The sequence below is a fragment of the Ictidomys tridecemlineatus genome, chromosome 7, assembly GCF_052094955.1.
Source record: "Ictidomys tridecemlineatus isolate mIctTri1 chromosome 7, mIctTri1.hap1, whole genome shotgun sequence".
Classification (NCBI taxonomy): Eukaryota; Metazoa; Chordata; class Mammalia; order Rodentia; family Sciuridae; genus Ictidomys; species Ictidomys tridecemlineatus.
In genome coordinates, this window is record NC_135483.1 from 196,222,132 (window position 1) to 196,244,112 (window position 21,981).

The 21,981-nt window shown below is 57.1% G+C and overlaps 1 protein-coding gene across 6 annotated transcripts in view; it reads right to left on the reverse strand.

Moving 5' to 3' along the window:
* Per2 (period circadian regulator 2) overlaps nucleotides 1-21,981 on the reverse strand; it is a 41,520-nt gene that overhangs the window by 14,046 nt on the left and 5,493 nt on the right. For 3 of the 6 annotated variants that reach the window (XM_078018358.1, XM_013359167.4, XM_078018359.1), the window contains exons 2-12: nucleotides 18,172-18,411; nucleotides 16,505-16,659; nucleotides 13,328-13,449; nucleotides 12,191-12,392; nucleotides 7,815-7,866; nucleotides 6,850-6,992; nucleotides 5,039-5,117; nucleotides 2,515-2,621; nucleotides 1,855-2,008; nucleotides 1,485-1,593; nucleotides 380-505 (exon numbers count right to left, since the gene is read on the reverse strand). In XM_078018358.1, coding sequence (XP_077874484.1) covers nucleotides 380-505; nucleotides 1,485-1,593; nucleotides 1,855-2,008; nucleotides 2,515-2,621; nucleotides 5,039-5,117; nucleotides 6,850-6,992; nucleotides 7,815-7,866; nucleotides 12,191-12,392; nucleotides 13,328-13,449; nucleotides 16,505-16,659; nucleotides 18,172-18,411 — 1,489 coding nt within the window. Of the gene's footprint in view, nucleotides 1-379; nucleotides 506-1,484; nucleotides 1,594-1,854; nucleotides 2,009-2,514; nucleotides 2,622-5,038; nucleotides 5,118-6,849; nucleotides 6,993-7,814; nucleotides 7,867-12,190; nucleotides 12,455-13,327; nucleotides 13,450-16,504; nucleotides 16,660-18,171; nucleotides 18,412-21,981 lie in introns of those variants that run through there. The other 3 variants (XM_021727032.3, XM_078018357.1, XM_040268101.2) reach the window with 3 other exon arrangements.

Sequence of the window (21,981 nt, forward strand, 5' to 3'; positions counted from 1 at the left end):
GAGCAGCTCTAACAGTGCCACGACCCAGGGTGGGCTGGGAAGTTCTGAAGGAGGGGTCTGAGGGGCAGGGCCTGAGGGGCTATGTGTCAGCCCTCGAGGAGGGGGAGAGAGTGCCTGGCCCGTGGGGTCCTCCCAGCCTCCAGGGAGGCTTCCCCGCTATCCTGCTGTCCTGATGAAGGGCGCTGGGGAGACCTGGCCATGTGCCCTGGCTGCTCCTACTCCAAGCAGACTGTCAGCTGACCCCCAGGGCAGACAGAGCTGGGGAGGAGCGACGGGGGCCATGAAGCCCCACTGGCCACCAGGGCGGTCTCCCATGCGCCGACCCCCTACATGTGTCGGCGGGCGTATCTGCTCAGGGAGAGGACAGACAGGGACGTACGGCTCTCCTCTGGCGAGATTCCTCGTGGCCGTTGCTGTCGCTGGAGGAGGTCTGGCTCATGAGATGTTCATGGGACCCGTTGCTGCCCAGGCTCCCGTAGCCACTGGAGCCGCTGTGGGGGACCGGCTGGGGGGACAGCAAACAGCACTCAGGACACAGTGGAGGGGTGCAGCAAGCTGGGGTGGGTGAACTCATGCAGGGTGCACTGGTCCCCCCACACCCTGTTTCACAGAGAGGGCACCTGACCAAGGCCCCCGGGGAGGAGAAGGAAGTGCTACGGCCCGACCCTGAGGTCAGGCTTCAGAGGTGTCCTAGCCTCCACCCGCAGCATCCATCACCAGATGTTCTGTCACCACGGAGACACCACTGAGAGGGATGTGTTCCAACTGTTCCCTGACAGGCAGCTATGGCCCCGACAGTCCTGCCAAAGGTTCTCCAACCACTAGTAGGGGGATCGAACCCAGACTGAGCCACACCCCCAGCTCCTTGGATTTTTTATTTTGAGACAGAGTCTTGCTAATTTGCTAAGTTGACCAGGCTGGCCTTAAACTTAGGATCTTGCAGCCTCAGCCCCGCCCAGAAGCTGGCACTACGGCATGGGCCACCAAGCCCAGCCTATCACAAGGTTTCAGAAGTAAAAATTAATGAAATTATAGTTCGGCTCTGTGACCTGTAACTGAGGATCAGAAACGTACTCATGATTGGGTGATTGGGTGGACTGTAGTTTCACTGATTTTTCTGGAGGGTGATGTCCCCAAGTCCCTCAGTGCTACTGTCCTGCACTCTGGGTTGAAACAAGCCCACACTGTGGGAGGTCATGTGTGGACTGTGTGGCCTGGGAGGACTGAGGAGTCTGCTCACGGTGTCTTTCAGGCTCACTCGGGATCCTGGCTTGCATATGGTACCAAATGCCAGGCCCGGAAAAGCCATGGATTTGGGGGGACAAAGACAATGTCCAAACTGGCTCCTTGGGGACATTCAGAAGGTGACAGAGCCACTTGAGCAGAAGTGCTGGGACCAGGGCAGGGCAGCATGGGTGCATGCTGCAGGGGTGGACTCCAGGGCAGGGCACCTCTCAGACCTGAGTGGAGAGGGCTGCACCCACCTGCAGCAGCAGCCGGTGGATCTGCGCCGCGAGCTCCTGAAGGCTGGGCGGCAGGGCCTTCTCCTCGGCACACGGGGGCGCAGCAAACACGTCCTCATTCAGAGGGCCCCTGTGTGGGTTCACATCGCTCAGATGGGCCCACTCAGAGGCCTTCCAGACCGTGAGTACACAAGGTCCACGCTCAGCCTCCTCCCCTAGACCCCAGGCTCCCCCAGGCTGCTCCCCGCTCTACCTGAATGAGGTCCCTCCCACCTGGGCCAAGTCTCCCCTTCCCTGGCCTGGGTTAGTGGCAAGAGGTGGTTTGGTCCTGTCTATACCATCTGAGGTGGGAAGGGCCCCAGACCCAGTGTGAAGCCCCGGGAGCACTCACACCCTGACTCTGTGCCTCCCAATGATGAAGGAGATCTTCCTGCTCCAGGGGTTGATGAAGCTCGACCAGCTGGTGTCCAGTGTGACGTACTCCCCGTTCCGGGCGCGGAAGCGCATGGGAGAATAGTCGAAAGGCTGCCCACCGGACTGCAGGACTACGGCAGGGAGGAGCAATGGTGAGCACCGCAGAGACCAGCCGCCCGCCCGCAGGTGAGCTGGCCTGGGCTCCAGGCACACTGGCAGGTGGCAGACATCTCAAGCCACTGCAGTTGCTCTGAATTACAGCCAGAGGGTCATGTCCTGCAGAGTTGCTTCACCTCTGTTAAGAGTGTCACTGGTCTGTGAGGGCTGGGGGTGGTGGGGACCCTCCCCTGAACTGGTCTCCCCCAACTCCCCTCAGATATTGAAGCCAACAGTAAAAATGAGACATCAGAGACTCAGGCCACAGGCAAGGGACAGCTGACCCCACAGGAAGCCTGCTCTGATTCTGCCCAGGCGGATGCCAGGCCTGGGCGGGAAGGCAGCGCCTCTGCCACCAGCTGGGCCTCATCAGCTCTGACCTGTCCGAGCTGCTCTGGTCTCGGGGCCAAGGCCCAACATGCACTAGCTTTTGCCATAGCTTTTGCCACAGCCCAATGACGTACAGTACGACAGGACCTACTCTTCTTGTGGATGGCGAGCATCAGGGGCCTGTCGCTGGGGTGGAGCTGCAGGAGCACCGGAGTCTCCATCAGGTCCTGAGGTAGGTAGCCCAGGAGGGGGACCGCCCTGCAAGGCAAACAGACACGGCGGTCGGGGGGCTGTCTTGGAGTGCTGCCACGGGCAGTGGCTGGCCACCTCAGCAGCTGTTCCCCGCTTGGGGAAGCGGGCAGACTGAACTCTCCCAAGACTGAAATCTGGGAGCTGAGCCAACGGCACCAGCTAGTCTTTCCACTCAGTAGCCAGAGAGGATTCCAGTGCCTCAGGTTTGTGTTCTGTCTCCTGAAAAAAATAAATTCTGCCCTTTTGTTTTTATTTTCCTAAGATCTTTTCTTTTGTTATGTGGTTCATTAGTTTGGACAGAGGTGTCCTGCATGGATGTCTGCTAACAAGCTCGCCCAGGAACCCTTTCCCGAGCCACCCTTCCCAGCCCAGGGCTCCCCCCTGGCTTCTCCAGCGCTGGGTCTAGTCACTGACTGTGGCTCCCCTGGCAGCCGCAAGGCCTGGCTGGGGCCTATGCTCCCTCTGGACCTGCCGCTCTGCTCTCTGGGTGCATGTTTGTTTGAGTGGGTCCCGTCCCTGGGTCGGGGGGCAGAACTGCTGCACCTGTGCTTCTGTTTGCAGCAGCTGCCTGCCATCTGGGCTGCCACGGCCCCCTCCCGCCTCCCAGCAGCTCTCCTTGCCCCCGGGGAAGGGCAGCCTGCCTTTGGGTCTCGAGAGCAAAGCCTCGTGCTGGGCTCCTGTGGCCTGGTGTCACCCTGCGACTCTCCTCCTCATCTGGACACAGTCCCCAGGCCTAGCGTTTTTCTGAGCAGAACGTTCGGAATGCTCCTGGCGCCCTCCCAGGTCAAGACCTGGCCAGAGGAGCAGAGATAGGAAGAGGAGAGGGAGAGGTGGGGCAGCAGGAAGGACACTGGCCCTCTGACCCGACCAGGAACTCTGCAGAGCCTGCCCCAAATGCCAAGCACGTCTGCCTGCTCAGGGGTGGGACAGTTCTTACGCCTTTGGAGGAACAGACCTCCTGGGGCTACTTCACACATGCTGGTCCAGGCCTCACCCTCTGAGATCCTGGTTTGGCAGGGCAGAGTGGTGCCCAGGAATCCACGTAGTTTTTTCTATCTTTCTTTCTTTTTCTTTATTCGTGATGGTGGGGATTGAACTCAGGGCCTCACGAGTGCTCTACCATCAAGTCACAACCCAGACCAGGAAGCTGCAGGGTGAGGCCTCCCTGGGTGATGCTGTCACAGGTGGTCTTCCGGACACACCTGAGCAACCAGGATCCTTGGCACAGCTACAGCACCTGTGTGGCAGGCCCAAGTAGGATGGAGGGGACCATGCCCCCATGGCTGCCTCAGACAGGACAGAAGCCTCTGTTCAGATCCTGCCGGTGGCACCTCCTGCTTCAACTCAACGCTGGCCCAGGCACCCCGTCCCTGCTGTACACCACTCACTCACCCGAGTCTGGACAGCTCAGTCAGAACCTCAAGCAGCTCTCCAGAAAGCCCCGTCATGGCACCCACATCTCACAAAGTTCTTGGTATAATTTCAAAACTACTTCTTTGCCTATGTAGCCATGCGTCACTTAATAACAGGGACCTGGTCTGAGAAATGTGTCATCAGGCAATTCTGTCATGTACACATGGCACAAGGTAACTTCACAAACCTAGAGAGTAGAGGTGGGTCCCCAGGCGTGGCCGCTTGTCTCCACCAAGAGACGCAGGGAGCCGGAGGGCGTGGGGAGGGTTCATACTGAACTTTGTTGATGGAAAGTAGTAGACTCTAAACAACAGTAAAAAGTCTAGTACTATAGAAACATGAACCAGGAATGGCTGTCCACCACGGCCAAGGACCACATGGGGCATCTGTGTGCTAGACTTTTTTTTTTTTGCACAGGGGATGGAACCAAGGGGCCCTATTTATTTTGAGACAAGGTCTAGCTAAGTTTCTTAGGGCTTCACTAAGTTTCTGAGGGTAGCCTCAAACCTGTGATCCTCCTGCCTCAGCCACCTGTCCCTGGGTTTACAGGTGTGCACCTCTGCACTTGGCTGTGCTATACTTTTGTAGGACAGGCAGCACATAGTAGGTCTGCTTACACCAGCATCCCCTCAACTGTGGGCAAGGGTTGCACTGTGACATTAGGCTATGATATCACTGGGCAATAGGAATTTTTCAGCCCCATTATAATCCTATTGTCCCACCATAGTATGTCACTGACCAAAACATCACTATGTGGCACATGGCTATATGTTGATTATTACATAAGTACACCAAACGTGCCACCTGGGATTTAGATAAATAGCTTTAATGTTAAGAACATGAACGTTCGTTGACATTAATGCAGCTGTTGTTATTAAGTGATCACCAACATGACGATGAGACCCTGGCTGTCTCTCGAGGAGTCCTGATGGTAAGAGGCATGTGCTACTGATCCCGACAGAGCCACAGCGGGGGTGTGCAGGCAGAGGAGACCGCCCAGCGCCCCTCACCTTTCATCCACGTCTTGGAACAAGCAATTCGGAGTGTGCGTCGTGGTGAAGATTCTCTTCTCAGGAGGAATCCTAGGAGCTGAAAGGACAGAAGTTTGCATAAATTTCTGATTCTAAGAATCACATATTTAACGTAGTTATATTACAAGTACTAGACAACGCCACACAGATTCACAACCACCAGCAGCTAAAGAAAAATGCACCATGCACGTGGAACAACAGTGTCCACCACACAGAGAGCACAGCAGGGCTCTGGCTGATGACCACAGGCAGCCGCCCAGCTTCTCTGGGGCCAGCCATGGTCTGCTAACTGGTAGCTACCCCAGTGACAGAGCCATGAGGCCCACACAGAGGCTTCCAGCAAAGTGTTACTGAGGCTGCATCGTGGCTTTTAAGATGGACCTGCAGTGATCTCAACAAAGTGAGATCAGAAAAATGAGTTACACATTTGGATTCAAAATCCTCAGCAAGTACTTATGTACTGGAGAAGGCCCAGTTTAATGGGGGCCCAGTCTACAGGGTGACTTGCATAGAGGAAGTCATAGAGCCAAAATTTTCTTCCATTGCCACATCTTTCGTTCTTGAAGGAGACTGATAGTCTGGAGAATAACTTGTTGAAACCCACGTACCTGCCATGAGTCCTTATTGTGTATTTGTAAGGGTACATGGGACTTGTTGAAGAAAGTCACGTACTGTTCATTTTTATTTTTGCTGTGCTGAGGTTTGAACCCAGAACCTCACAAGCTAAATAAGCGCTCTGCCCCTGAGCTACAGCCACGCCCGGAAAGCCACACACTTAAGACACCTTCTATCACACCTACGAGCTGTTTTGCAAAAGTCATCCTTAGCCAGCTGGGTGGCTACACCTGTGATCCCAGCTACTTGGGAGGCCGAGGAGGGAAGAGTTAAAATTTGAGGCTAGCCTCAGCAACTTAGCAAGACCCTCAAAATAAAAATAAAAAATGTCTGGGGATGCGGCCCAGTGGTAGAGTGACCACTGATAACCAAAAAAAAAAAAAAAAGGAAAAGTCATCATTAAACACCAAGAGAAGATCATGTCATGGGGGCCAGAACTGGATCCCTTCGGCTTCCTTACAGAGGGCACCTGCCTCCCAGGGGTCTGAAATCTCCACAGTGAGGCCCTATGAGGACTACAGTGTCACAAAGCAGTTGCTGAAGAGGGACCACAAGAAGGTGGAATGACACCTTGGGTCCTCTGGCCTTTGAGGGAAGGATGGGGGTCCTGCTTTGGGGCACAGTGGCCTCGGGAGCCATTTACTGGTGAGACAGCGGCAGGATGACTGGACTGTCACTGGAGGCAGGGGCCTGGGTGTCAGGACATGCTGGGTCCCGGGCTCACCACGCAAGCTGGCCTGTCCATGGAAGCCAGAGGGGTGGGGAGGAGGGGAAATGCAGGTCAAGGTGGGAGGGAGGGACGCCTGGGTCCTGAGGTGGGCTGTGCCATCACTGCCTTTCAGCGGGACCCCTGAGGCTGGGGCGTCGGGGAAGGATGCAGGGTTGTAGCGCCTCAGACCTGTCGGGGGTGACCTCGTGTTGTGGACAAAAGACAGAGAGCATCCGTGGGAGGGGAGAGGGACACAGCCACGGCCTGGACATGGGGGAGAGAAGTCAGTGTCCAGGTGCCTTCGACTGGGTGGGGAGAGCCCGCTGAGAGTGGGCTGGGGAAGATGGGGGCTGCCAGGCTGGGCAGATGCCAAGGCAGATGGGCAAGCTGGCAGTCAGTTCCACGGACGCTGTGGCCGCCGTGGGCCTGACCGACTGGACGCGCGCTCGTCTCTCTGTGGCTGTACCTTCATAGCCAGAGTGCACCCTCTCTGCCAGCAGCAGGCAGCAGAGCTGGCTCTCGGTGCCCGGCCGCTCCTGCACCTGGGCCAGGTAGGGCGTCATGCGAAACGGCTGGTAGTGGATCTCGTTCTCGTGGTTCTCCCCGACACTGTGGAGAAGAGCAGCAGCACGCCTCAGAACCCTGGCAGAGGAGCAGTGCCGCCTGCTGGGGAGCCCCCACCCGCCCCGAACAGGTCCCACGACTCTGTCATTTTCTGTACTAGATGCCCAGCAACTCGAGCCAAGCTGCCAGCTGTGACACCAGCTCCTCCTGTGGAGACCTGGACCTGCTGGAGGCCGCAGGGCCTGGCCTGCTCCTGCTCTTGGTTTCTCCCTTGTGACTGTCCCACTGCAGGTCAGAGTCCATGCTCCGACAGGTGAGAGTTTTCCTGCCCTTCTCTTGAGCAATTTGCATTTAAATCAGACCAAAGTGGGGTCCTGAGACCCAATTCCCTCCCAAAGGCACCAGGGTCTGGCCAGATTGCTCCTGACACCTCCCTGCACACTCCTTTGGTCACCCTGTTTTGGAACAGGAGCCTACTGAGAACTCTACAGACTGATCAGAAAGATGCACATGCAGACCAAAGGCTGTGCAGGCCCCTGGATTCCCGGGGCCCTGGAGTGGGCTTTCTGGGCAACATCTGGCAGGTGCAGATCTGTTGGGTGATGCTCGCTCTGAGCAGCAGGAGGATTCACCCCCTGCTGGCCCTGCTCCCAGAGTCTGGCACATATTTAAAATGCAGCTTACTCAAGTGCTTCATGTAGACTTTTCAGGAATGCACCTGCTGGGCCTGCTCATGCAGAGCCTCCACCCTGGACAGGGAGTAGGAACACTGGGGAGCCCACAGACGCCACTTAACCCTTCAGCAGGTGCTGAAGATGGAATGCTTATGCCACGTTCAAAGTTAGGAAAGTTGGGAACCAGGCTTACCCCACACGGCAAAAGAAAGACTTCTCCTCCATGCATTCCTGAGTGAAAGAATCTGGGGGAAGAAAAGCCTCAAGTCATTCCTCCTTAACAACTCAATCCAGACGGGGCATTTGTTTCTCATAAGAAAGACCTAATTTCTCATAAGAAGTACCACTAAGGAAAAGCAACAGAACGGAGCCCACACACAAAGTAAGACCTCTAAGCCAGATCTCTACATAACGCTGCCAACGGGCACACCACCAATTTAGCTCTGGAAGACAGACTGACTGTGTGACAACATTTTTGTTTTGTTTGGTACCAGGGATTGAACCCAGGGGCACTTAACCACTGAGTTGCATCTCAGCCCTTTTTATATTTTATTTTGAGACAGGATCTCGGCAAGTTGCTTAGGATCTCACTAAGTTGCTGAGGCTGGCTTTGAACTTGCAATCCTCCTGCCTCAGCGTCTCATGTCACTGTGATTACAGGTGTGCACCACCACACCTGGCACATAACACACACACAAATGGCCTTAAGCACCGCAAAGCTACATATTTTGGGGATATTACGTTCTAACAGAAACAACTCGAAATCTGAAAGCTTACATCAATACTTTGTAAAATCTTGTCTTACTTTAAACTTTTAAATATCTAGTAAAGGGCTGGGGATGTAGCTCAGTTGGTAGAGTGCTTGCCTTGCATGCACAAGGCCCTGGGTTCAATTTCCAGGATCACAAAAAGAAAAAAAAACAAACTAGTAAATACATGAGATCAATTGTGCAACCTCATTAGCAATGAAGAACTGGGTACTTCCATAAGGACTTCAAGAAATTTTTAAGTATTTGTAGACCTTTATTTTTCATATAAGGTTTCCTCTATGTAGAAGAAATGAGGAAAAGTAGATAATTACTGGTTATGGAAAATGATATAAAATTACCAGCCTGGAAAGGCCTCTGGGAATTCACCTGGTTTTCTCTTTAATTCAGCTCATAATTCGGTTGCCACCATCCTAAGGAGAAGGTGCAGGCCTGCACCCCTGTAAATCCACAGGCGGGGTGATCTTCCTCTGTGCCCTCCCCACCCTGACTGGCCTCCTAACTTGAACTGCAAACTTTAGTGTGTGATGGGACAGCTGTCAGCCTGGAATCTGGAGAGAAAGCACTACATCTGAAACCAAAAGTTTGAAGCAATCCCTAAGCAAACAGCACATCTGTCCGAGGCTGCCAGCCGCCAAGCTGGGGGGGACATGATGGTGACATGCCTCTGTGGCCCTCTTGCTGGTGGCATGGAAATAGGGAGGAGGTGGAAATCCTGAAGCCTGAGAGAGCCCATCAGTCCTAGACCCAGGGTGGTGAGGGCGAGGGCCGAGGGCCCTTGAGTGAGCTGAGATGGATGACCCAAAGCCGCAGACGATGGCAGACGGCCCTGGTGCAGGGACAGAGCCGAAGCTCAGTGGACTCTGGTAGACAGCCCGGGCAGCTCCCAGCCTGTCCACTTCTTCTGAGCCTCTCCTGGCTCCTCAGGAGTTCCTGCTCTTCAGTTCATCTCCAGCTCTGGGCAGTCAGAGCCCATGAGGGGCTAAGTCATCACCAGGTACCGCAGACAGATGCTGAGGAGCACATGCTTCAGAGGGACTTTGGCTAGCTGCCCCGGTCAGTGAACTTGTGACAGGTGGCAGGGCGGGCTGAGGTGCCTGGGCCTTGCCTCTCTTACACACTTCCTCTGTGCCCAGTGGCTGTAGGGGCGACACGAGAGCCCCGAAGCCCTTCCAGACCCAGTCTTCCCGGTTCAGACGGATGCAGAAGGCTCACTGCAGGAGCGAGCCCGTGACGAGAGGGCAGGAGAGCGGGCTGGCAGTGCGGTGGTGGGGTCAGTGAGGACAGAGACCTGGCCTCACCTCTGCAGCGCTGTCCCAACTTAGGTGGCATCTCAGTCCCTTTCCCACTGCTCGCAGAACACCTGATGCCGGGTGCATTGTAAAGAACAGAGACTTTCTCTTAAGAACTGGCTCTCAGTTCTCAGGCTGGGAAGTCCAAGGGTGCACAGCCAGCACTTGGCGAGGGTCTTGTGCTACATCATCTCATGGTGGCAACATGGAAGGGCAAGTGGGCCTGGGCTGAAGAGACAGAACATGCCAGGCAGCCTGGCTCTGTGGAAACTCATCCAGTCCAAAGAGAGATCACACCTGCAGAAATACACTGATCCCTCTTCATGACCTGGCCACCCTCAAAGAACCCACCTTCCACCACCACCACCACCACCCTGGTCCAATTTCAGCATCAGTTCAGAGGGACAGCCCATGTTCAAACCACCCATCCAGTCACCCAAACTCCAGTCCCTCTCAGATGCCACCAACCACCATTCCACCCACAGTCCCACAGCATAGCTTGCTCCAGCAGATTCAAAAGTCCGAAGCACAGCTGTGAGCCGTGAAGCCAAAGGAAGCTGTGTGTGGGCCATTCCAAAGGCAGAGACAGGCCCCCGCAAGTCCAAGAGCCAATGGCAGGACGGTCGTGGAGCTGGAGGATCATCTTTCCCTCAACCCAGGGCTCTCCTGGGCACAGGCCGCCTCTACCTCTCTTGGGCTGGGGTTGCACACCAGTGCCAAGGCTGTCCCAGGTGGTGCTGCACCGGAGGCTCCGCCTGGACGCTCCACTGGGCAGGCTTGGTGGAGACTCTGGGGCAGGTTTCTGCCTGGGCCTGAAGGCTTTCCACGGCATCCTTGGACACTATGGAAGTCCAGCCTCTGCTAGCCCTCCTGCCACCTGCAGAACTGACACCTCGGGAATGCCTTCCAAGCCTAGCGCTCACACTCTCCTGCCTTGGCAGGAGCTGCACCTGGGCTGAGTGGGAGCAGGGAGGAAAGGCCCGGGTGGCCCCAGCAAGGCAGGCCCTGGCATTCTGAGTCCTGCTGCAAGGGCAGCCTCCAAGGTCTCTAGAAGATGTCCAGAATCTTTGGGGACTTTCTCCCCTTGTGCTGGTGAATGTCCCCTCGTCCCTCCAACCCTCTGATCTCTTCAGCTGTCCCATGCAGGACTTTCCACTTTGTATGTGGTGAGGTGGAGAACTTTCTGCTCCGCTCCCCTTTCCATAGAACCCTTCTGTGGGTAATCCCGATCCTGCTCGTCCCACATGATGGCTGGAAGGGCCAGGGCCTCCTGAGGGCCTGTTGCTTGCTTTCCTCTACAGACACCCGTTCATCACCTGTGGCTCTGACTTTCCACCAGCTGCGGTGTGAAGAGACTCCCACCAAGTTCTTTGCTTCTCTGGCCGCTCGCCATCCTGTAAGGTAGTCCTTACTCCATCCAGATCTCGTCCGACAGCACTCACCACACACATTTCATCTGCTTCTGCTCAGGCCCACGAGAGGGTCACCAAGCCCTCCCGTCCCCCAGCCTTGTCTTCTGGGCCCACACCAGCATGCCCTCGATGCTTAGGCTTTCCCAGCTTTCACTGCAAAACTGCTCCAGCCACTGCCTGCTACCCACTTCCAAAGCTGTTCTCCTATTTTCAAGAATTGTTATATCATAATGCCTTGCTTCTTGGTACCATTTTCTGTTGCTGTAACAAAATACTTAAGACTGAGTGATTCATGAAGGAGAGAGGTTTATTTTAGCTCACGGTTCTGGAGTCAGGGAATTCCAAGAGCATGGAGCCAGCAGCTGCTTGGCTGCTAGTGAGTCCATCAGTACTGCTTCAGATGGTGGCAGCAAGCGCACAGGCAAGAGGAGGCCAGGCAGAGACAGCAGGAGGGAGCAAGAACTCTCTCCTGGAAAGGCGTCAGGTCCTCCCAATGACCCATCACCTCTTGAAGGTCCCACCTTACACGACCACAGTGACAAACCTCAACGCAGTTTCAGAGGGGAAAACTCATCTTAAACCACAGCAGGTGGGGACAGGTGATGGGCAGGAGGAGGGCTGGAGGGGAGCAGGCAGGAGAGGCCACGGGCAGCCAGGCCAACGCTGGCTCCAGGGAAGAAAGGTGGGTGCTGACGGGGCAGGGAGCCTGGCAGCCGTGGGCAGCCCTGGGCAGACTATCTGGGCGCCACGCCTAGAGAGCCAGAGGTCTGCACCCAGAGGGCCCCAGCCGGACTCAGGCTGCCACCACGGCTGCTCCACAGACACACCGCGTCTCCCCGCCCTCTGCCTCACAGCCAGCTTCCAGCTCCAGGGAGAACGATATTTCTAACACGCTGCCATTTTTGGAAATCTCTCTAGAATTTACAAAAAGGTTTTTTTTTTTTCCTCCAAATTTACTCTGAAGAGACGGAGCTCTTCACCTTTCTCCTATGGCAGAGTGGGCGGCTGGCAGCCCCAGGAGGGCTCCGTGGGTGTCCTCCTGGCAGAGGTGAGGAGGAGCCAGCCCCACCCGGGGACACAGCAGGGCCCAGGTCTCACCTACTCCGCCGCACACGCTCCAGGGCGGGAGCTTGCAAGGGGTGGTGCAGCTGTGGAACACGCTGACGTCCTGGGGCGCCAGGAACGCCACGAACTGAGCGTCCCCAAAGGCCTCTCTCTTACAGCGGAAGATGGACACGACTTGGTCAGAGATGTACAGGATCTTCCCAGTGACCAGGGACACGGCCACAGCAAACATATCCTGAAAAAAAAAAAATATGCCCCCAGTGACCACAGCCAGACAGGACCGGACAGCTGGTCAGACTGGGGGCCGTCAGACTAGAGTGAGCTGGCTGGGGCAGCCAGGTGGGTCTCTGGGCCTTGGCCCTGGCCAGCCCAACTCTGCTTCCCTGTGCCCCTGTTGGGGTCACCATGATATCTGAAACAACACAGCAATGCCCCATCGAAGCCAGCCAGGTGGCCGGCACCCTGGCAGTGCCAGGCATTCCGCTGGCTGGGACTTGGAGCTCTTGGAGCCTACGTGGGGTGCCCTGGAAGGTGGAGAGGCAGCCCTCCCCTCTGCTCACCGGCCTGTCTGCTGGGGCTCTGGGGCTCTGCACAGGAGCCACCTGGCCCTCAAGGCTCGGTGACAGGCTGCCTGGTGGTTAGGCTGGAGGAAGGGGATGGGAAGGATGAGGGAGCCCTGTTGAGGCCAGCTTCACCCGATTCCAGCTCACGCTGGGTCTCTGTTGGTCCTTCCGTCCAGTCCCACAGAATCTGCCTCCCCCAACATTCAGGTCCACCTCCACAGGGCTCAGAAAACCACGGACCAGGGCTGGGGCGGGGGCGCAGCATGTGTGAGGCACTGGGCTCGAATCTCGGCCGCGATTTAAATAATCCAATAAAACAAAGGCTTTATGTCCATCTGCAACTAAAAAAAATACTTAAAAAAACATGGACCACTAAGCCTGGGCAAGTGGACAGTCACCAATCTGTCTCCTCATAGTGAGGACACGAAGACCTGGACCCCCAGTGTGGGAGCAGCTGGGCTTCTCTGACACTGGAGACCTACAGGATGGAGTCCGCCAGGGGTGAGGACAGAGCTTAGGGAAGAGGCACCACCGTCCTGGAGCCGCGGCGTCACCCTCCTCTATAGAGGCGTGGACCTCCCTGCTGTGCGCCCCACGCAGGACTCACCGCGTTCTTCAGGACGTACTCCGAGGTGGCACCCTCCACCTGCGCCACCGTGTAGGAAGGCACGCCTGCGCAGCAGGGCTGGCTGTCGCTGGACATGAGCAGCTGGAAATACTCCTCATTCGCTGCAGGAGAAACAAGGTCGCGCTCAGCGGGCGAAGGCACACCCTTGCAGTGGGAGGGACGCAGACAGTGGTGACCGGACACGGAGCTCCCAAGCGGCACACCCTGACACGCCGCCGTGCTGGCTGCCCCCTGAGCTGCGTCAGGCCTTCGCTTACAGAGCTCTACAAAGCGACTGACACCCCGTCTTATTTTCAGAGGCGAGCCTGGGGTTTATTTTAGGAAAGCAGATACCTACATTCAAGAGAATGGAGCAATCTCCAGACAGACACTCTGAAATACGCTATTTAAAATAATATGGGCACAGAGTTCTTTCTCCAGAAGGGCCTTAAATCATGAAGCAACATTGATTTTTCTACTTGGGACAGTGGTGGCAGCCCCTGCATCTGACCCCTGGCGTGGTCCATCAGATGCTCTACCTAGGTGAAAAGGGGGCTGGGGATGTAGCTCAGTGGTGCAGTGTCCCTGGGTTAAAAAAAACAGCAGGCGCAGTAGCAATGCCCCACTGTAAGGAGTGCCTCCACCTGAGCCCACCTCACTGGCTCACCCAGTGGGCAGGGCCTGTCCCTGGGCATTACTGCCCACAGGCTGCAGCGGCTCCCCCTCTAGGCAAAAGCCGAGGGCTGTGTTCTGGAGTCTGACCAGGGAGCGGAGCAGGGCTTCCTGCAGTGGGATGCGACCTTTGGACCCAGGGCCACATTATCTGTCTTTCACTTCTCCACCTTGTGAGTGTGCTCCCAAACCAAGATATGAACCGCTGCAAAGGTAGGAAACTTCTCGATTTGGCAGAGCTCCCAAGCTCCTAGGTTCCTGCAGATGCCAAGGAGGAAGGTACCCAGCCCACACGTTAGCTGACAGCAGAGCGGCTGGGCAGATCTCCACCTCCAGCTGCTCCCTCGGGAACAGGAGCCCTTTCCCAGGCAGGCAGCTCCAGGGCCCCACCTTCCACAGTGCCCGGGCCCAGGGGCAGCAGGTGCCCTCACGCTGTCTCAGGCCTGCCCAGCACTGACTAGCAGCAATCTCACTCCGTAGACCCTACATTAACTGTCACAAAGAGACCGCGGGCTCAGGGAGGGAAAGACGCAGGACAGAGGGGCACACCCGGAAGTGGAACCCAAGTGGGAGGGCAGAGGGGCCTCCTATACTGGCTCAGGGCCAGAGGCACCAGCCACCTGCCAACTGCCAGCAGAAGCTGTCCAAGCGTGAAGCTTGAAGGCGTCCGAAAGACGCCCCCCGCCCCCCAGCTGCTGGCAACAAGCCCTGCTCACTGTGTGCCGGGCCCAGGACAGCACCAGGAGGGAGCTGCTGCCCCACTGGGCCTCAGCTGCCCGCTCTGTCTGATGCGTGTGTGAACACGCAGGGTCCCCTGGCTGTCAGCACAAGATGTGACAGTGAGCAAAGGTGGAATAGAGTGACCTTCACCAGCACCACCTGGCCTCCCTTCCCGCCCCAGCAAGATGCTACTGTGTGCCTGCTCGTTACGATGGACCCACACAGCTAAGGATTCCTCAGTGGTCGGGGCAGGCAGTTTCACTGTGACACAAAGCGGGAGCCCAGGCTGTGAGCTTGGGATGCTCACGTGGACACTTCCTCCTGGACTCCTGCAGTGCTCTCCTAACGATGGAGACAACTAGACGCTGGAAACTCACAGCACTATCCCTGGCAGGGACTGTGGCTTCTGGGCGGAGCCATCCTTGGATGCCCCAGTCAGGGGCCTTGGGCTGAGCTGCTGGCTATCAGGCCTGCGGTCCAACAGCTGGTGCCCAGCGCTTGCACAGCATTTCCTGACTGTCCTGGAGACAGAGGCACCTGCAGCCACTTGAGACCCAGAGACGAGGACCCCACCTGATGGAAGGGCCAGCGTGGGAAGAGCCAGAGGAGCCCAGGCTGACTGCAGGGCTGGGCTGGGAGCCTCTGGACTTGGTGGTATGTCTGTGGGACCCACAGCAGGTGTCAGGGACCCCAACGGCCTTGTCCAGGTGTCCAGTCTGCCTCTGGAGGAGCTCGGTCATGTACTCACACAAAAGTCTTAGTTTTATTCATCACTGGCCAATTTTAAAAGCTCTTTCATATTTAATTTCTTTACTTTTTTTTTTAAAGAGAGAGTGAGAGAGGAAAGAGAGAGAGAGAGAGAATTTTTAATATTTATTTTTTAGTTCTCGGCGGACACAACATCTTTGTTGGTATGTGGTGCTGAGGATTGAACCCGGGCTGCATGCATGCCAGGCGAGCACTCTACCACTTGAGCCATATCCCCAGCCCCTAATTTCTTTACTTTTTTAAAAAATATTTTTAGTTGTAGATGGACACAATGCCTTTATTGATTCATTTATTTTTATGTGGTCTGAGGATTGAACCTAGTGCCTCACGTGTGCCAGGCTAGTGCTGTGCCACTGAGCCACAACCCCAGCCCTCATATTCTATTTTCTGATATAAAGTCCAAATGTGTATAAATGGGAACAGGATCTACATTTTGGAGGCCCCCATGACCATGTGCTTATGATGGTGGCCCTCTGCCCTGCCTCCCTCCTTCCTGGTTGAAATGACCACAAGGGCAGAAATTTATACATTTTTAAGTAAACAGGGAGTGTGCCACCTGAGTCCGTGAATTGAGCAGCTCTGAGATCTGGTGATGCCCTTCACATCCTGTACTACAGGTGGCAGGTCCTCAGCAAAAGGCTGAGAGGTGCTTTGCTTTGACTGTATTCTGGCCCATGGCGGCTCACAAACTGCAGGTGACTCAAGCCATGATCCCAACACCACCTCCCCGTCAGAGTCTAGAAGACACTGGACTCTCCTGCACGGGCCTGACGCAGCCCAGGTCAGCGCCACTGGCTGTGGCACACAGATGTCTCCTTCCTACCTGCTTCTCCCCTCTGAAAGCCCACCACCACAGGAAACTTCCAGGAACGAGGTTTCCATTGCACTTCACCACGATTTTATGATTTCCTTCTGCTACTTCAGGAGGAGTGTCAGAAAGGTGACACACCTGAGGTACCGACACCTGGGTTCAAACCTCGTTTCCCAGCGGAGAGTGGAGGTGTAAAGCAGGCCTACCTTTCACCTGCTTCACGCTCCTCAGGGCGTATTTCAGGGTCGCCAAGGTGCTGGCCTTGCCCTTGGCCTGCTTGTCCGCGGGGAGGTGGACCTTCAGCTCTCTCAGCGTTCTTACCAGCTCTCGGTGTGCGTCGGCTTTGGCACACTGCTCGCTGCTGTGGAGCCAGGAAACAGAGGTCCGTGTGAGCGTCCCACACCCTTCACTAGGAACATGGCCTGGGGAGCTCCTGCAGGCCCTGCGGGGGCTCATGGTCCCTGGCCTACCCTCCATGGCCACCACACCTGCTAGTCATGACAACCACGAGTGCTTGCAGAAGTGCCAAGTTCTGCTGGGAGATGCTGCCCTGGTGAGACCGCTGCCCTGACCCCGTGAGTGCCGGAGCCCCTCCAGCTGCCACGGGGCTTCCCAGGAAGGGCTGCTGGCCAGCCCCAGTCTAAAGGAGCAGACCTTGTCAGTGGGCTGTGCCCCTTGCCTGTCCCACTACATGGTGGGGATGACAAAGGACAGTGAGTGGCTTCCTGGACGTGAATGTGAACCATGAGCTCAGAGAAGAGGAAGGGGAATTTGTGAGAAGGGTCTTCATGCAAGATGAAGAGGTGAGAGGCAGCCTGGACACCTGGACAAGGCCGATGGGGCAGAGGGCAGAGAGAATGATGGAAACCAGGCTCTGAGCCACGGTGGGCCCCCATGCTCAGGATTAAGAGCAGGATTTGTCCCAGAGGTGATTTAGAAATGCATGTGGCACATGAGGAGGATAATTTGTTCCAAATATCCCCAAAGAGGGAAGAAGATTCCTGATGAGCTGCCCAGCACGCAGGCAAGGTTGGCTCAGAGTAGAGCCGGGAGGGGCTCCGGGTGTAGCCCACACAGAGAAGCCCCTGGGACAGCGGGTGCCTGGGTGGCCAGGGAGCACCCAGTGCACAGGGCATGCTGTGCACCCAGTGCACAGAGCCTGGAGGAGCCCTGTCACCCCCAGGCCTGACCTCCAGTGTCAAGTCTTTAGACTCCTCTAACAAGTGTCCTTTGGGGGTTCTGGCGGGCCTCACCTTTGGCCACTGGGCAGGGGAGGGTGGGGGCACTGCCCTGGGGCTCTGTCACTGCAAGGCCAAAGGCACCAGGGCTGCACAAGCCGGAGGTAAACCAAACTCAGCAGCCGTGTGCTTCCCCGCTTCCTCCCTGCCAACCGGAGGAAACAGGCCCCGTGACACCGTGGCAAGAGAGGGTGACATCATGAGGTGGGGTGGCTCAGTGCAGAGCACCTGCCTGACACACCAAGGCCCTGGGTTCTATCCCCAGGAGAAAAGGAGGAGGGCAGAAGGAAGGACAGGCGAGATGACAGAGCACGGCACCTGCAGACACCAGGGAGCCAGCCGGCTGAGAGGTGGGAACCAGGGCAGAGGGCCTGTGCGCCTCCCATGGGGGGGCTGGCCGCTGGCTGACCCTCCCAGAGCTCCTGTCCCTGGTGTCTGCTGTCATCAAACATGAGAAATATATTGATGACAGCGGCTGTCCTGTGAGGAGGAATGGACCCAGTTCAGTTTAATCACTCTGCGTTAACAGGATTTTCAGAAACCTTGAAAAACTCACACACCATGACTGAAAGGTGCGAATGGACCCCATCACAGGGCGATGAGACACACAGAGACAGCCACGTGCGCTGACTGACCTCTCCCGGGTGTTGGCGGGCTCCACCAGCATCCCCAGCTCCTTCCCGTTGTCCTCGCAGTCGCTGCCCTGGGAGTCCCGCCCCATGGAGCAGTTTTCATTCCCACTTGAGCCACTGCTCATGTCCACATCTTCCTGGAGCAAGGCCTGGCTTGGCTGGGCGTCCATGAGCTCCTTGGTGGGGTCACCGGTGCTGGGGGGAAATTCCGCAAATCCATTCATGTTGGGCTCCAAAATGAAGCTGGCAAAGACAGGCACGTTCCCAAGCATTAAGAAGAGCATGCAGGGTGACCGCAGGGGGTGACCGCAGGGGCCAGCGAGGGACGCAGCCCCTGGCACCTTCCTGCACATCTGCCTGGAACAGCAGCAGTGGAGATGGACCATGCCCACTCCTCCACCTCCTCCTGTGTCCTGAGCACCCACCTGGGGCCAGCTGCACTGGACCCTCAGCCCAACACCGAGGCACCCAGGGCCTATGGGAGGCAGACAAGAACACCAGTAGCCACCAGCCAGCAGGGGCGAGGCTCTGGGAAGCACACAGTCATGTCAAATGGGACGCAGGGCCCAGGAGCTGCATTTTATAATATCCCCAGGTGACACGGAGCAGCTGGGTTCAACAATCTTGGCCATCCCACATGGCAAGTTGCAGACCAGCTGAGGGTGGGGCCCGTGGGAGAGGTGAGGCTGGTGGGGTGGAGAGGGCACCAGGAGACCAGGGTTCCCAGCCCCGCAGAGAGCTTGGGTTTGGGACAGAGACCTCTGCGAGTGGGGAGCAGTCCTTACCCCCACCTGAGTGGTTAGGAGCACCAGAGCCACGGGACTCGGCTTGCATGCGGAGATGTCCCCACAGCCACCCGACAGAAGCTTCACCTTAGGTGCTTTGGGGGCAGATGTGTGGAGGGGTGGTATTAGGGTAAGATCAGCACCGAGGCTTCCTGGTGACTGACTGGGGGGTGAGCGGTCAGGGAATGTGTGGGAGGGGGACTGGTTAGAGGCAGGAGGCCATGAGCCCAAGGATGGGAGATGGTTAGATGTCCCTGGGCAACAAAGGCATGACCCAGGAGGAAGCAGACGCTCACTTAAGCTGGGCACTCAAGGGGGGTCAGGCCTGAGGAAACCATCAAAATGTGAAGTGGTGAGGGCGGGGAGAAGCTGTCCTCACCTCAGCCTGGTGGGACAAGAGCAGGGGCAGGAGAACCCAGCCCCGCTGCGGCCTCCAGGAACAAGCACCCAGCTTCCCTCCTCTGCCTCCAGGCACCAAGCCTAGGAAGCCCAGGAGGAAGGGGCCTGTGGGCTCTGGCTTCGTGGGCGGCAGCACCATGGGGCAGAATGTCCCCTGCTTCCTTGTGCTCAGGGAAACAAGCCAGCAGGAATCCACACCGCGTCTTGGTCCCACTGTGAGCACCCTGTACCCTGTGTGCAAGGAGCTCCGGGTAAGGAACTTGCCGGGGCGACAGACTGGCCCGACTCTGAAGGCGACTCCTCCATCCCACCAGGGTCACTAGGGCAGGGCCTCCTGCCACGGCCCAGGCTCAGAGGTTTTCCCAGTGCCTGACTCTGGCCCGGTGTGGCACTGTGTCCTCCGCTCAGGCCTTCCCAGGGCAGAACAAAAGGAGGGAATGGTTTTTGGATTCCTCTTCCACCCCTTCCCTCCAGAACCCACACAAAATGAGCAAGGATCATAGAGCCGTGGGTTTTCTGCAGCCCAGGAATCTCATGGGATTTCAACAATTTGTCGCGAAACAAAGGCGCGCCCCGATAGTTGAAGGTCAGACAGAAGCAGAGCCGAGGACAGCCATCCCGAGCCTCCACTCTCCGCCCTCAGGAAGCAAGCGCTGCAGACCCCACTGCAGACCCCACTGCAGATCCCACTGCCACTGACAGGAAAGGAGAGTCTCCTGAACGCTGAACAGCCTCAGGTCTCCAATAGGACCTCGCAGAGAGAGGGTCCAAACCACCCAGGCCACAAGCAGAGGCAGGTCCCCACAAGGGCCCAGGAGGCTGCACCACTGAGCCCCAGCGCCTTCCCTCGCCAGCACCTCCTGCGGAATTGCCCAGGCGTGGGGAGAACCCAGCGGGCCGAGGAGGCCTGTCTAGTTCACAGGCACAGGCAAGAGCCACACAGGGTGCTTGAGAGGACGCACAGCAGGAGGAAGAGATGGCACGTTGGGGACAGCACTGCGCCCCTCCTGGACAGGAGCTCACGACAAGACGGGCTCAATGACACAAGCAAGGAAGGAGGAAAAGGGCCACAGGCTGAGGCGAAAACGCCACCCGCATGGCCGAGGCCCAGGGACGGGAATGAAGGAGACGGCCAAGCAATCAGGACACTACAGGTAACGGTCCTTTCCGAAAGACACGAACACAGGACACGGAGACAGAAACCACTATGAAGGATGCCCGTGAAGAAACCGTCCTGAGCTGATGACGCCATGAGCACCAGGCAAAATGACAGTGGCCACCATCCTGATGTGACTCATATTTTCAGGAAGAGAAGAAAAAGCCACCAGCATCAAACAGGAACAAGAGGTGGCCTTGGAGGGAGGCAGAGGCGCAGCGCTCCTGCACATCTCTTCTGGTGTGCGGTGCCCAGAAGTGAACGTCCACGTGTAGCTTTGAGAGGACACAGATGGAGAGGGAGGAGGCTCAGCCAGGGACGCTGGGTGTTGGGTGCACACAGCTGGAGCTCAGTATCTGGAGTCATTATGTCCAAAAGACCAGCATCGTTCAGTTAAGGCAAGCCCAGTGTTCTGGCATCGTCTAGCACTTGGTGGAAGTTCTACTACTTCAACGAAAGAGTGAAGGCTGCTATCTCTTGGGAAGAGGAGGACAAAGTCCAGATTCTGTAAGCCCTTGCCACAGGGGAGCCCCCAAAACATGTGAACTTGTGGGAGGTGCACAGCCCAACAGCATTAAAAGAGTGCAGAGGAAGAGACTGTTTACCAGCAGGTCACCAGAGGTGTGCTAGTGAGGAAGGACGCCAGCTCGGTGCTCAGAGTGTGTCCCAGAGCTTCTCTGGGGGGACTTGTGGGCACCCACCCCACTTGTCCAACACACAGAAATTCCCATGCCTGTCACAAGCTATGTGAGCACCGTGTGGTGTGCAAGGCCTGGAAGTGCCGCTGTAGGAGCTGCCTGCAGCCATCAGGCCACCATCCCACACGACTGCCCTGGCCCTGGGCCCAGCCTCAACTCCCCAGCTGGGCTCCTGCCTCCACCTGCTCGGCTCCAGGAGGAGCGATTCTGGTGGAAGGAGCACTGGCTCACGACCACCAGGCAGGTGCTTAGAGCCCGGCTCTGAGGTCTGCCCTCCTGTGGTCTCGCATACTCCTCCAGCCCTTGATCCTGACCTTGGGGCTCTGCATGTGCTGCTCCCTCATGCCCATGGCATTCTCCTGCAGACACCCCCATCGCCACGTCACCGTGGCTCCTTCTCATCCCCGCTCTGTTTGTCCCCTCCAGAGCACAAGCTGCACAAGGGCAGGGGCACTGGGTGCTCCTTGCTGGACCATGGACCTGGCCGATGCCGCTGCAGGCGTAAAGCCCAAGATGCCACAGACTGTGGTGCACTGGCACAGAGGACAGTGAGTGGCGTTCAGAGGAAGTGGGAAGATGAGATGTGAATCACCAGAAGGATGCTGGAAAGGCCAGGGCATGCCCCAGGCCCTGCCTCCTGAGCCTGCCTGCGGCGCTGAGGCCGGCCGTGCAGGCGCAGTGGGCACTCCTGCCCCTGTGCTGACCTTCTAGTGGGTCACAGAAAGGCAAGAGGAGCTGGAGCACACAGGTATTTCTGGGTGCGAAGGGGAAACCA